This window comes from Dendropsophus ebraccatus, chromosome 1 (genome assembly GCF_027789765.1).
Source record: "Dendropsophus ebraccatus isolate aDenEbr1 chromosome 1, aDenEbr1.pat, whole genome shotgun sequence".
Taxonomy (NCBI): domain Eukaryota; kingdom Metazoa; phylum Chordata; class Amphibia; order Anura; family Hylidae; genus Dendropsophus; species Dendropsophus ebraccatus.
Window position 1 is genome coordinate 184,723,572 of NC_091454.1, and position 14,952 is coordinate 184,738,523.

The 14,952-nt window shown below is 42.2% G+C and overlaps 1 protein-coding gene across 6 annotated transcripts in view; it reads left to right on the forward strand.

The window, feature by feature from the left end:
- Positions 1–14,952, forward strand: part of CORO2B (coronin 2B) — a 69,229-nt gene that overhangs the window by 46,761 nt on the left and 7,516 nt on the right. For 5 of the 6 annotated variants that reach the window (XM_069982062.1, XM_069984621.1, XM_069983777.1 and 2 more), the window contains exons 2-3: positions 12,248–12,448; positions 13,315–13,431. In XM_069982062.1, coding sequence (XP_069838163.1) covers positions 12,248–12,448; positions 13,315–13,431 — 318 coding nt within the window. Of the gene's footprint in view, positions 1–11,763; positions 11,818–12,247; positions 12,449–13,314; positions 13,432–14,952 lie in introns of those variants that run through there. The other variant, XM_069982908.1, reaches the window with a different exon arrangement.

Consider the following 14,952-nt stretch of genomic DNA (forward strand, 5'->3'; position numbering starts at 1 on the left):
ACCACTGTATGGCATATGTGTCGCTGGCCTATGTATATTGAATATAGCAGGATCATACACTACAACAGGAGGACCACATATTTAAAATCAACATGAATGACAACCTCCTAGTGGGGAACTAGCCAAATAATTATCCCTGTACCATACATGCTTTCCCATGGTGGTTTTACACGGAACAATGTATCGTTCGAATTTGCACGATAACGGTCGAATTAGAACGATAATCGTACGTGTAAACGCAGCGAACGATCAAGCGACGAGCGAGAAATCGTTCATTTTGATCTTTCAACAGTTCTCAAATCGTCGTTGATCGTTCACAAAAAATTCGCAAATCGTTCAGTGTAAACAGTCTTTTAACGATTTCCCCTATGTGTGAGAGAGGCTTAAGCGATCGAAAAACGAATATTCCGTACGATGTATTGTTCCGTCTAAACGCCGATTGCTATAAAAAAAAAAATCGTTCATTCAAAATCGGTAATCGTGCGATCGGGCGAATTATCTCTCCGTGTAAAACCACCATTAGGGCCCTATTCCACCGGACGATTATCGTTCAGATTATTGTTAAATCGTCCGAATCTAAACGATAATCGTTCGGTTGAAATGCAGTTAACGATTAACGACTGAACGAGAAATCGTTGATCGCTTTAGAAGATCTGGACCGATTTTTATCGTTGCTCGTTCGCAAAACGTTCGCAAATCGTTCGCATTGAATAAGACGTCGTTCGGTCGTTCACAATCATAAGTAACGATTGTCGTTCCATGGAAATGAGTGAACGTTTTCAGGTCTTTCACAATAGCGGTCGTTTGAGATCGTTAATCGTTAACGATTATGCGAACGATAATCGTCCGGTGGAATAGGGCCCATAGTCACTTAAAAACGTCCTTTGTGGTGCTGAAAATCTGCAAAGAGAAGAATTAGGAGCAACGCCAGCAGCCAAACTAAACCATGGACATCAATGATTCATCACTTCATAGACTTTTACAGAGCAGGTTAGAGGATAAAATCCGTAGTGTTTATGGTTTTTGCTATGCTCACATATTCCACTTCTTGTCTGCACTAGTGGTTACACATGAGGCCCGCTAGGTTATGAGGATATTATGGTCAATTTACTGAATACAAAATCTCAGGAGAGGAAAATTGCATGTGAACACAATGTCAATTATTTGTGAGCTTCCTGCACTCACTGAGCATTTGTTAGACTGGTAGAAGAGGAGGATGTCAGATAGAAGAGAGCGGCCTCTCTAAGTGATATCCTTCTATTGAATCTAATGGGATCTGCTCATTGCTCTGACCATGAGGACATCAGGCTGTAAAGCAAAAACATATGGTGCTGAATAAAAAAAAAATAAGAAGACCGAATATCCTTGAAAGACGACACATAAAATGTATAAATGAAATTAATTCTGTGCAGACAGCAAAATAGTAATTTTAGGTTTAAAATCCTCATAGCCTCAAACACTTAAATTTTGGGCACAAGTTGTGACAGGTGACCTAAATGATGAAACATTGAACACTTTGCTCCTGCAGTCTTTTCCTATGGCCAGTTTCACATGGGTGTAATATAACATATTTTTTAGTCCATATTAAGGATGCAAGTTGAGGCCTGATCACCGATCTGACAGCTGTCACTTTAAGTCATCTGATTCTTAGGCTGGAACTTGAATCCATAATGCAACACAAAAATATGCACGTAATACATGTATGTGAAACCAGATTAAAGCGACAATGTTAGAACTCTTTTACACATTCCATAGACCCTGTGCAATGGTGGACAGAACATAACGCCCATTTGTTTGAATGGCTCCATTCACACATCCGTGTGCACTATGGGGCCGTGCTCCATGCTGCCTAAATGAGTAAATATATAAAAAAGGGCTCGGAGGAATGATTGAATGAGGCCAGTAACGGACCTCTCTGCCTGTCATTCACGCTCTCCGAGTGTGCTAACGGGCAGAGAGTGGTGACTAGACAAGGGTGGGGAGCCGCCCACATGACTACCTCCCCGCCTCTGCCTGTCACACGCCCAGGAAATAAAACTCATTTTCCTCAGGTATAAAGCATCTGCAGCAGCTGCGGTCTGTACCTGCCACGACTGCTGCAGGAGCTTTATGCCGCGCTCCTGGGAACCATATCGGGCTGATTTGGTTCCCTTTAAGCCCCAGTGTAATGTTATTCTATGGCACAAGGCTAGAGATGAGTCATCAAGGGCTTAAAGTATAAAATAATGTACTACCCCCTCCCTCACTATTAAAATCACAACATTATTCCAGACCTCTAAATACAGACACTGCACCCCAAATTAAATTCTTTCTTTCACACCCTCCTCTCTTGTGTTCCTTACCCTCATACTCGGCTGGTCACCCTGTATCCTCCTGCCCCCACTCTAGACTGGTCACCCTGTATACTGCTGCTCCCACCCCAGATTGGTCACCCTGCACTTTCCTGCCCCCACCCTAGACCGGTCCTCACTGATAGACCTCCCTCTCCCTTTTCCACATACCTGTAGCTTTAGTCTTCCTCCTTCATAGTGCAGACTCTTCAGGACCTGTGGTGACATCATAGTCATAAGGTCCCTCGGTATGTTCTCTAATATTACGGAATTGTCTCCTGTCTGCAGTTTTGCCCTGATTCGTCTAAAATTGCGGTATAAAAAAGAGGCCTTTTTTGCAAATCATGGCAGAACTGCAGCCAGGAGACAATACAACACTGAAAGAATAAGTCTGTATGGGAGGCCATGTGCCACCCAGGAGCTCAGGGCCCGAGGCTACCGCCCAAAACGGACCTATTATCTGCTACTGATAAGAGCATAGATTGGCTACATCTTATTCTTTACTATGAGGTTGGCACTGTAGTGAATCTTACACTGAGGGATGTACTATAAGGGTTGTCGGATAAAAGGGTTCTTTAATAAACCATGTTTAGGTATATCACCTCATATACCATAACATTCTAGTTGTAGGGATCAGACTGTTCAGAATTTTGGATTGCCCAATCCAGTGCAGAAATGGCAGCACATGCCTGTATGTATTAGTGTCTATAGAGGAAACTGTGTTATTCCCAACATTGATGGGGGTCCAATTGATCACTCCCTCGCAGAACAACATTCCTCCATCATTCCCTTATTTATTTATAAGGTGGGTTGATGTTGGGGGCGTCATTTAACTTGTCACCTCAGCAGAAAGGCTAGAATTATCCCCAAGTACATTGTATATTCTGCGCTGGTGACAGGTTAACGTCTTTAACTTTTTTGGCAGCAATTCCATATCTCCATGATGTCTAAGTAGCTGTGTACTTCACACAGTTCAGAGGAATGGTTACACTCAGCCTGCAGTCTTTTCTGGCTGGCTGTCAGGGTTTGGCACAGATCTGAACAACCCCCTCACCCAGCTGCAGCCTTAGAGAAGGCTGTGAATAGGATCTTTCTCTGTCTTTCCGTCTGCACCAGCTTCTGTTCGCTCTGCCATCATTAGAAGCCTTTCATAACATGCAGCTTTAGCGACAAGACAAGAAGGGGGCTGCTTGTTGCCAGCTCTCAGATCTGCGCTAAATTCATATTACAGATACAGAAGTCAGAAGAGTAGTCTCCTGCACATGGAGGATGGATTAGAGGAGGCTTTATTCCACTCTCGTTCTTATTGTGCAATTGACTGTCTGACTCCAGGGCGAAGCAGAATAGAACGTTACAGAAGCAGAAGAAGACGGAGGCTAGATGATTCATGTTTTTATTTACCAGAACTGAAGGGAGTTTCATAGCGCCACTATTGGCAATGGGTGTGTCTGGTATTGCTGGGCAACACCATTCTTCATAGGGGCAAGGTGCCAAGTGGGGCACCAAGAAGTCACTTTGGTTGAAATCCCAAACTCCTGATCTAGTGTGATAGTCAGAAAACCCAATAGTTTACAACTGCTGAACTATAAGCTTCCTGTTTAACATATAATTGGGACAAGGGTAATTAAAGTGAATCTGTCACTTGAATGTCAGGAAGGCTAAGCTGCAACATGCACACCTCCTCCCTCCACCACTCCTCCCATCTTGACTAACTGATGTGCACGGCACAGTTCTGGAAGATAAGCCCTGTACATTATCAATCTGACAAGGCCACGAGGGGTGGAGGAGTATGACCTAACACTCTTAGATTCCCTTTAAGGTCTGCTTTAGGCAAAATTCACACACAGAACTTGGGGCCATTTTAGTACTGAGTTCTACTGAAAAAAAAAACACATTTGAAAATGGCTGAATGAATGCTGAATTTTAACATATCCCATTGTTTGTTGGAGTTTGGCAGCCCCTATAGACATTAAAGGGTTTTTTTCAGGCTTTTGTTATTTATGTCCAATTCTAAGGCCATTAAAGGAGAAGTCCAGTGAAAATTTTTAATAAAGTATTGTATTGCCCACCAGAAGTCATACAAATGACCAATATACGCTTATAAAGTGCTTTTTTCCCTGCACTTACTACTGCATCAAGGCTTCACTTCCTGCCGGACTTCTCCTTTAATATCTGATCCATGGGGGTCGAACGCTCAGTACACCCACTGATCAGCTGACTAAAAGGGTTGCTTAACCTATGCAAGCACTGCAACATCTACACTTCTTACAAAGCACAATTCCGTACATTAAGCTATACCTGATATTGCAGTTTATCCCATTCACTTCAAAGGGAGAAGCTGCAATACCAGGTACAGCCACTACCCAGTGTATGGAGCTATGCTTGGAAGGAAGTGGACATGCCAAAGGGCTAACATGAGTGCAGCAGCCCTACTTAAGTTGTTGGAGGAGCTGGATATCTAATGCATATGAACAGTTTCCATGTCTCCATGACCCAGATGAATAGCCATCCTCCATCGTAACTTGGGAGACTATTAGACTTTGTTAGTCATGGAAAGAACCATTCTGTAAAGCTTCCTTTGTATCTGACTGTGGACCATGAAGTCAATTTTCACTCTTGTCATATTTTCTCTCCTCGTGTCATACAGTATGGCCGCTCATCTGTACTTCCCTGACTACAGGCCTGAGGATGCAAAGTCATTGTCTGTGCTGCAGGAAGCAAAGCTGAGCACAGTATCTACTCTAGGGAGAGCTAGGACACACAGAAACTCATATGTCTAGGGATACGGCTTACCATGGATTGCAGATATATAATATGGTCTTATAGCTAGAGAATGCACTTCTTTGTATACATACCTATATAATGGGCGCTCCTCTGTATACATGCCTATATAATGGGCGCTCCTCTGTATACATACCTATATAATGGGCGCTCCTCTGTATACATGCCTATATAATGGGCGCTCCTCTGTATACATACCTATATAATGGGCGCTCCTCTGTATACATACCTATATAATGGGCACTCTTCTACATACATACCTATATAGTGGGCATTTGCCTAAAGTTTATAGACTCCATGAGATCCCAGGGGGCTCCTAACAATCATATACTTATTCTTTATCTGCAGTCTTGCACAAACCCTTTAACAGTAGGTTCAGTGTAGTCATGGCCTGTAGTGCTCAGATTTGGAATGAAACCTTGGTATATGACTGTCTGTCTTTATTTTTAGAATGATGATCTTAGTATGGTGGCTATTACAGATCCAATAGAGGTTGTCATCCAGTCTCCACCCTTTAAAAAAAAAAAAAAAAATCCCCTTATATGAGACAAAAATGGATGAAGGTGGCCGCTCCAAGAAGTCTTTTATACCAGTGCTTCTTAATTCCATTTTTCCAGGATTTCCTTAGTATTTTACAGGTGATATAATTATACTCAGTGCATCAGGTATTATCACAGGTGTTCTTTGTATGGGATATCCTGAAAACATGACCTGTTAGTGGGCCATGAGGAGTGCAATTGAGAAGCACTGTTTTATACTATAGAAAATATACATGTAAAATGTACCATAGTTTGGCAGACTATATAGTGTAGTGGTAATATTTCTAGCTGCCATAATTCATGCTACGTTCTGTATAATATACTATAAGAAACCTGGATAATTCTGCATAATGGACATAGGACATGGATACAATTTATTAAAGCCCCATTCCAGTCCATTCTGCAAAGTTTGGCATGGGGAGATACTGCACATGCTGAGTGGTCGCGTTACATAAGCAACTACACAACGTCCAGCGAGTTTCTTGCTTCATTGCTATTTATTAGGAAACAGTTGGCACACAGAACTCGCTGGGTATCGTACAGTTCCCTCTGCAACCTGACCACCTGGCGTATGCAAAGTCTCTCCATGCAAAACGGGTGACTTTTCATGGCTTTATAGTGTTGTATATTCTTCCAGTCATAATGTGATTGTAATGCATGAGTAGACTCTTAGAGGGGGTTTAAGGTTTTTATATACATAAAGTTTTTAAAGTGAATTGATGGCATTAGTAGTTTTTTTTTACACTTTGGACTGGAGAATAAAAGTTGTTTTTTTTTTACATTCTGAAAGCACAGACTAGTGTATAAAAGGTACCATGGGGGAGATTTATCAAACATGGTGTAAATTGAAACTGGCTCAGTTGCCCCTAGCAACCAATCCAATTCCACCTTTCATTTTCCAAAGAGATTGTGAGGAATGAAAGGTGGAATCTGATTGGTTGCTAGGGGCAATTGAGCCAGTTTCACTTTACACCATGTTTGATAAATCTCCCCCCATGTGTCTCCTTGACCTAACAGCTATCTAAGAGTAAATTACAGCTGACATTCACTTAAAATCTGTATTCCATCCAAAAAAAGTCCCATCAACTGGTGTCAGAAAGTTATATAGATTTGTAATTTACTTCTATTTAACACAGTGCTCCCTGCTGCCACCTCTGTCTGTGACAGGAACTGGCCAAAACAGGAAAGGTTTTCTATGGAAATTAGCTCCTGCTCTGGACAGTTCCTGACATGGGCAGAGGTGGCGGCAGAGAGCACTGTGTTAGACTGAAAAGAACACACCACTTCCTGTAGGACATCCAGCAGCTGATAAGTCCTGCCAGGCTGGACCTAGACTTTAAGAGACTCTGTACCCACAATCTGACCGCCCCAAACTGCTTGTACCTTCGGATAGCTGCTTTTAATCCAAGATCTGTCCTGGGGTCCGTTTGGCAGGTGATGCAGTTATTGCCCTAAAAAATAACTTTTAAACTGGCAGCTCCGTGCCCAACGGCCGTGGCTTAGATTGTGTATGCATTAGGCTGGCACAACCTCTGTCCCTCCTCCCCACCCTCCTCATCATTAGGAATGCTCCAGGCAGATTGTCTCCTATTCATCAGCTGTGTGAATACTGAACATGGGCTGGATCGTTAAGGCACCTGTGCAATGTTCAGACAGGAGAAAATGTTCCAGTGGCATTCCTAATGCTGAAGAGGGTGGGGAGGAGGGATGGAGGGGTGGTGCAAAGTTAGGGCATAGATATTCTAAGCCCCGGCCTTTGGGCACGGGGCTGCAAGTTTAAAAGGTTTTTTTAAGGACAATAACTGTATCACCTGCCAAAAAGACCCCAGGACAGATCTTGAGATCTTGGATTAAAAGCAGCTATCCGAAGGTACAAGTGGTCTGGTGGGGACAGATTGTGGGTACAGAGTCGCTTTAAATCTAGGACATAAATCTGAACAAACCTGTGAGTTTTACAACTGCTTTTAATTTGGAGTTTTATTGGGCACAAATCGACCCTTTTGCTTTCTCGTGTTTTAATGTTATATAGCAGGAGGAGCTGAGCAGATTGATATACAGTTTTGTGGGAGTAGATTCAGTAGAACTTACAATTTATTGACTGCTCTTCCTGCTCATTCTGGGCTTACAAGCCTAGTGGGCGGTGTTGCTGTCAATCATTACAGGCTTTCACTGTATAAGTGTGCATACAGACATGACTGTCGATCACTGATCAGCACCGCCCACTGAACTCCTAAGGGAAGAATAAGCAAAGATTTTAATCCAGCAAGTTACAAGCTTTCCCCATAAAACATATCAGCTCTTTGTGTTCAATAACATTATTCCAGTAGATTGAACAGCATTTTTCTAGTATCAGGTTCCTTGATTAGGTGCTGCAAACAACTGTCTTCTGCTTTTTGACCCACTTGGCCATATCACTCCATATATTTGCCAAAAATAGCCTTAAAGGGGAATTTTGGCCTCTGTGTAAAAATGAATATGTTGCCGAGGTGGAGGGTGAAACAGAAAAAATAAAACATACTTACCTAGCCCCAGTTCCCTACTGCCCCTCAATTTTCTGTCTACTTCCAAGATGAACATTCAAGAGCAGAATCTGTGACCTTAGCCAATCACTGTCCGAAAAGGGATGCCACTGCAGCCAGTGATTAGTTGAGACAGCAGGTCCTGCCCCCAAATGCTCAGGATTTGACATAGGAACAGGAGCTGCAGGGGAGCAGCGAGGAACCAGGGCTAGGTAAGTACGTTTTTTTTTTCTCTCTATTCTCCCTGCCACATAAACTCATAAAAATTTTATATAAAAGCTGGAATATCCTCTTATTGTATACAGAGCTTAATGCAACTCCTGACACCTTTAATAAGGTGCACAGAGTGTGGCCACTATTATCAAACAAAAAGGAAATACCGCTATTAATGACTGCTGCTTTGCTTCATTTCCCAGGGATGTGCTATAATGTAAGATGTGACTAAAGTGTGAGATAGCACAGGGCAGGGTCTTACTATTTGTGGGGGATCATTCATCCTGCTGTGCAGATCATTGTGTTCGCACATCACTAACAGGAAGGCCGGTCCTGCTGCTGGTGGACAGATGAGGAAGGAGACAACAGAGAGGCTGACACAGTGATGAATAGTATTATAAATGCAGACGCAGAAGTTATTTTGTCTAAATATAGATGACCTGTACATTTTGGTGTTTCTTGTATTTTTTGGGGATGTAGGGTCATCTTGAAGCGGAATGTCACCCAGGAAATGGTTAATGTTTTGTGTCAGTGGGAGATGCAATAAAGAGAGGACCATTCATTGTAAGGAAGATTGTGGGAAGGGGAGTAACATGAGGGCAAGGGGCAATAGACAGTGAAGCTTTTGTCACCCCTCACCCTGGGGCACAGTGAATTCTTGAACATGCCTACCATACAGACCATGCTTTCATTAATACACTCCGGGTTAGGACTAGGCTGACCTGGAGCCACATGCTTTAATATCACACATACATCACCCATAACATGGAGTCATGTTGTTCATAATAAACTGGATATTTCTAGCAACAACTGAAGGAATTGGACATCCCTCTTCATATGCTTACATACATAAAAATAAAATCTATTCTACACCCAGCAAATGAATATCATCTTTATAGTCTAATTAAAATGTATGTGAATGGGCAAAGTGACCAATGGCCAAAACTGGAATAGGGTCTTATTCGTGGTATGAATTTGAGAATCCATACCATGGTCTATTCACCTCTCAAGAGCAACTTGATACCATGCACAAAGTTCGTGGGACTATTTGGTTGTGATGCCTAAAGCCAGCCATATGGCTAAGAAACAGAGGTTCCTCAACATATTCGTCCCACCGCCCACTTTAAAAAAAAAAAAAAAATGCAGCACATCTCTGGAAATCTATCTTCTTTAAGCAAATTGATCATAAAGACTTTACACAATTTTTCAAAATTCTTTTTTTTCCCTTTGTCTCTAGTCTTATTCAACACCCCCATACCCCCCCCCCCCCCCCTCCCTGCTGCCCGCCTGAATCATTCCAGCTTCCCCCAGGGGCAGCGTCGCCCACTATAGGAAACAATACTGTAGACCAAAAGCAAACTCTCTGATCTACCCCTAAAGATGCCCACTCAGCTCACTGTGCATGATTATCTTTATGTTTCAGATGGAAATATCCTTTAAGAAACTGTGACTATAGAGCAGAGGGTGCAATACAGAGAAAAATGCTCCATCACGTTTGTGTTTCTTACTAAATGTTTTATATTGCATCATTGGGGATCTTTTATGTTTCTAAAGATGTGTTTACAATGCATCTGTCAATACCCCTCTTTATCCTTATACTGGAATAAACTGAATAAACTAGCATGTAGGTATCCAGTGTCGGACTGGGGTATCTGGGGCCCACCAGAGGGAATGATCCTGGGAGCCCAGGAATGAAGAACCAGTGAGACACAACATGTCAGTGAGTGTTTGTGTAGGTTCTAAAGCTGGGGGCCCACCGGAGGATCCTTCGGTCCTCTGGTAGGCAAGTCCGACACTGTAGGTATCCATAAGAGATGACTGGAAAATTACTGTTATCTGAGTGTACTAGTAGCCAATGCTGATAGCATGTTATAATGTAGCGCTCCATTAGAAACAATATCTGCATATCCTTTGCATGTACTTCTGCCATCAATGACTGAATACTATTGCTAGGTGGCAATATACAGACCCAGGTGTATAATGCATGGATCTGAGTGAACTGAAAGGAAGTGATTATTAATTTCCCTTTGATCAAAATACCAAGCTGGATTGCCACTAACAGAAATCCCTGCCTAGCGCTATCGCCAGCATCACTAACATGATCTTACAGAATACAAGAAGACAACTTTGTCTGGATTTCTCCTATTTCATGCTCTATATGCTTGATTTGAGGAACAAACCCTATTGAAGTCAATAGGAGATGCAAACATTTATCCAAATAGCCCCTCCTCAGCAGAGGGGAGGGTGTCTTAAAAACCTCAGAAAACCTCAGAAAGTGATGGAAACACCACAGAAATGGAATGGGAGCAGCCGAATGATCGTTTGGCCGTCGGTTATAAAAGTTGGTGTAGCAGTATAGTGGAACTGGTATAGTATATGTCAGATAGCTGGGATTTTCTTTGTATACCAGTAACTAATATCAATATACTGTATAACACTGGTATAATGTCAGGTGTCTATTATTTAGGTGTCACACAAGGAGATTACAAGTCCTGAAGAGTGCTTTTGGGTTTTTATGGGCTACTGGCCTGCCTCCTCCAGCATCAATCCCTGTCTGCTAAATGACGGCAACTGAGCCAAACATCAGGTGACCTGGGCCTATATAGACCCAGGTCATCTGATGTAGCTGGCAAATCACTACTAAGGCAGTAGCCAACATGGCTGTAACAGGATGTGCCAGGCCTTCCTCACATGCTTGTGGGCTAAGATGCGGGGAGGAGGCTTGTTCTTTGAGCCGAGCACCATGAAGTGCTTGGTCGAGTATTAAGCTGTGCGAAGCAGCCCAATGCTTGATCATGGATTATACTCCATAGAGCATGCTACTCTACTGGAGTACTACTGTATATATGCAACAAATAATGTATTTCACCTCCAGCAATCTTATTATGCTCCCTCATCTCTAAGCTCTGATCCTATGTAGCTGCATAGATAGCATTCAATTAAAAGTCATTCTTGCGATAATTTTATGAAGTCTAAGGAAACGGGCCTGTCCACATGACATGTCTATTGGGATCCACCATGTAACATCACTGCACCTACAGTCACAGTAAGGTAGCAATTTGTAACTGTAATTTATAGCGGCCAGAATCAGTAAGCGGCACACAGCAACGCATCCTCGCCTCAAGTAACAAAATCTCCCTTAAGGTATTTAGTTGCACGGTATAGAGTACAAGGCAAAAATCAAGGTTGCCTGAAGGAAAAAAGAATTGAGCAGGATCTACATGAAAGGAAGGCATCGTCAGAAAATCTTCTCATGTTTAACCCCTTAAAGTGTGGTTTCAGTATATTTTAATAATTTTTATGTTTACATTTTTTAAAATTTAAATAAAGGGATTTTCAAAAACATTTGTTACTTTTACAGATGGCAGCCATGGGGGCCAAGCACAGGCATCCGGCTGTAGTAACAACCATTCAGCTCCTGTGATCACATCAAAGGTAGTCAAGTCCAACCTCCAATGCCACCATCAAAGTGCAGGAGAACGGTCTATGCTGCTGCCATCCTGACAATAGGCTGACACTTTCTGCTCTTGAGAGGTCACTGTCAAGGGTGCAACTACCACTGTATCAGCCATAACAGCTGCTACAGGGCCCACCGCATCAGGGGGCCCCATGGCCCACTCCCACAATGCACAGGCCCCCCTGAGCTGTCGTCATTTGCAGCGCCTCAATCAAAAGTTTGCTATGGGGCCAAGCCATTTATAGTTATACCCCTGGTCACTGTAGATGAAACCTAGTAATACGTGGTGGTCAACATCTGTCGGAGTAGGCCACTCTGATATTCATGTGCCCTTTAGGTCATTACAAAATGAAGGGCAAACTTAAAACTTATATGGTTCTAATAGGGTTCTCATTGTTTTACTTGCAGATGTCATGGCGTCCGCAGTACCGAAGCTCTAAATTCCGGAATGTGTACGGCAAGGTTGCAAGCCGAGAGAACTGTTATGAATGTATCCCCATCACCAAGAATGTGCATGACAACCCCTTCTGTGCTGTTAACACCAAGTTCCTAGCAATCGTCACAGAGAGTGCAGGAGGGGGCTCGTTTCTTGTTATTCCCCTTCATCAGGTGGGTAATAAATGCATTAATATCACATCTTCTGAAAATAGCATTGCTGCCTATAGCGATATTGTCATCCAAAACTACCAAAAAGAGCATTTAAAGAATCTGTCATTACATTCATGCTGCCCGAGCTACAAGTGATCGACATGGTCCCTAGCAGCTTCTCCCTACATTTCTACAAACCTGGATTGATAACTCTCTATTTGGATATAGGGAAATATCTATCAGTCAATCTGTTGACTTTCAGGCAGCATGAAAGCGATGACCGGTTCCCTTTAAAATCCTAGCCATATTCTCATCTTTACCCCAATGTAGAATCTGTGATCTGGATATTACTTGACACATATGGAGGGTTATAAACCTATGTGTCCTCACAGACTCTTTGGAAAATGAAAGGTGGAATCTGATTGGTTGCTAGGGGCAACTGAGCCAGTTTCACTTTACACCATGTTTGATAAATCTCCCCCCTGGTGTATACTGGCACTATACAAGGAAGGCCATAGTGAATTTGACTTCCCAACATACAGGTCAACAGTTTCCAGTCATTCCCATAGCTAGCTCGGGTAATTCCATTACCAATAACACCAATGAATTTCCTTTGTTTGTTAATATTCATTGGCAGACAAAAACCATCCATGTACATGTCCTTTGAGTGAGAGAATACAGAATATACACTGTCTGTATTGGGTGTATTTTGTTCATTTAGAGATGATTACAATGGATGTTAGATATAAAGTCTTATATGTCAGAGAGTACTGTTTAACCTGTGTGCAGGTGGAGGGAGGAGCTACTGACAGGTGTATCTGTCTGTCCTCCTCCCCCAGGTCTGCACGATGGGGGTTCACCTGTGAAATCTTCTGTGCCTCCCTCAGACTGGACGCATTCAGCCCAATCACCCCAAGGTGTGTGGGCACCAGGGCACAGTACTGGATATTAAATGGAACCCGTTCATTGAGAATGTAATCGCCTCCTGCTCCGAGGATACTTCGGTAAGTTATGCTCCTCGTTGGAAAAACATCATGATATTATTACACCATGAAGAGAGATTCTCATTCATAAGTATACATAAAATATTCAGTAGTACCTGTATATTCCTGTGGTGAAGGGGAAATATTTCTCTTTCCTATATTTTAAAGTGTCACTGTTATAACTTTCAAAATCTAAATCAACAGTATATGTGATATAAAGCAAGTTTGCAATATACATTCTTTTTTTTTTTCCATGCTGCAAAACAAAGCTGTACTTGCCAGAAATACAGGTCCAGTCTCCTGAAGGCAGATTTTCTGACTTGTGCTGGTTGAAAAAAAACAGACTAAACAAAGGAATTCCGGCCAGTACAGAGAGTCACGACTCAATGTGTCGTCAGTTACATGACTGTTTTCTCTGTGAGCGCTCGGATGGCCTGGGATACACAGGACTTCCTGTTTTCTGACTGTTTCCTGTTTTGTTTTTAAGTGAGAAAACAGGAAGTGCCGTGTTTTCCATGATAACTAAAAAAAAATGTATGAATCTAAATTGCAAACTTGCTTTATATCACATCTACGGTTTTAGATTTTGAAAGTTCTAACGACAAGGACACTTTAAAGGGGACCAGTCAATTCTCCAGATTTGCCTGTTTTTTAGTAATTTTTACATGTCCCATACAATAATTCCTAGAACCTTACATTGTGCCATTTCTCCATTATTTCTTCAGGAAATGTATGAATAAAATGACAACTGGGTGTGCATTGGGGTACGTCCTTACAAACTCAGGCAGTGTCCAATCGGTGCTGCCAGTCTTAGGGTTTATTAACACTATGGAATTAGTGCAGAATTTCAAGCGGCGTTCATGCTGTGGATTCCTCTTGAAGCTCCGCCTCTCCCATTGATTCTATAGGATGTCTCACGTGCACTCCGCCATCCTCACAAAGAATTGACAAGCGGCCCAAATTCCGCTTGAAATCCTGCGCTGTTTACTTAGTGTGAACATACCCTTTGACTCTCTACTGGCAAGGGGATCAGCAATATTAATTTATTCATACATTTCTTTCCATCCAGGAAGGGGGAAAAGCATAAACCAATTATAAGAAGAGATGACCCAGTAATGTTGTTTTATAGGAAATGCAAGTCTTTACCAAAACAGACATGTCTGTAGAGCAGAAAACATGCAAGATAAAGGGGTTATCGAGGATTGGAAAAACATTTTGTTTTGTTCTGAAAACCTTGCCACACCTGTCCTCAGGTTGCATGTAGTATTAAAACTCGGCTCCATTCATTTCAATGGAACTGAGGAGCGATACTTTACACAAACCAAGGACCAAAGAGTGGTGCCGTTTCTGGAAGAAAGGGGATGTGTTTTTCTAATACTGGATAACCCCTTTATTCTGCAATTCTACTGTCCAAGCATAAAGTAATGATGAGACTATTTATTCCTATACATAACACAGCAACAATTCACCCCAGATTACTGTGAACAGGCATATGAATGTAATACAGGAATGTAATTACACACCAACTAAAATGACATCCTT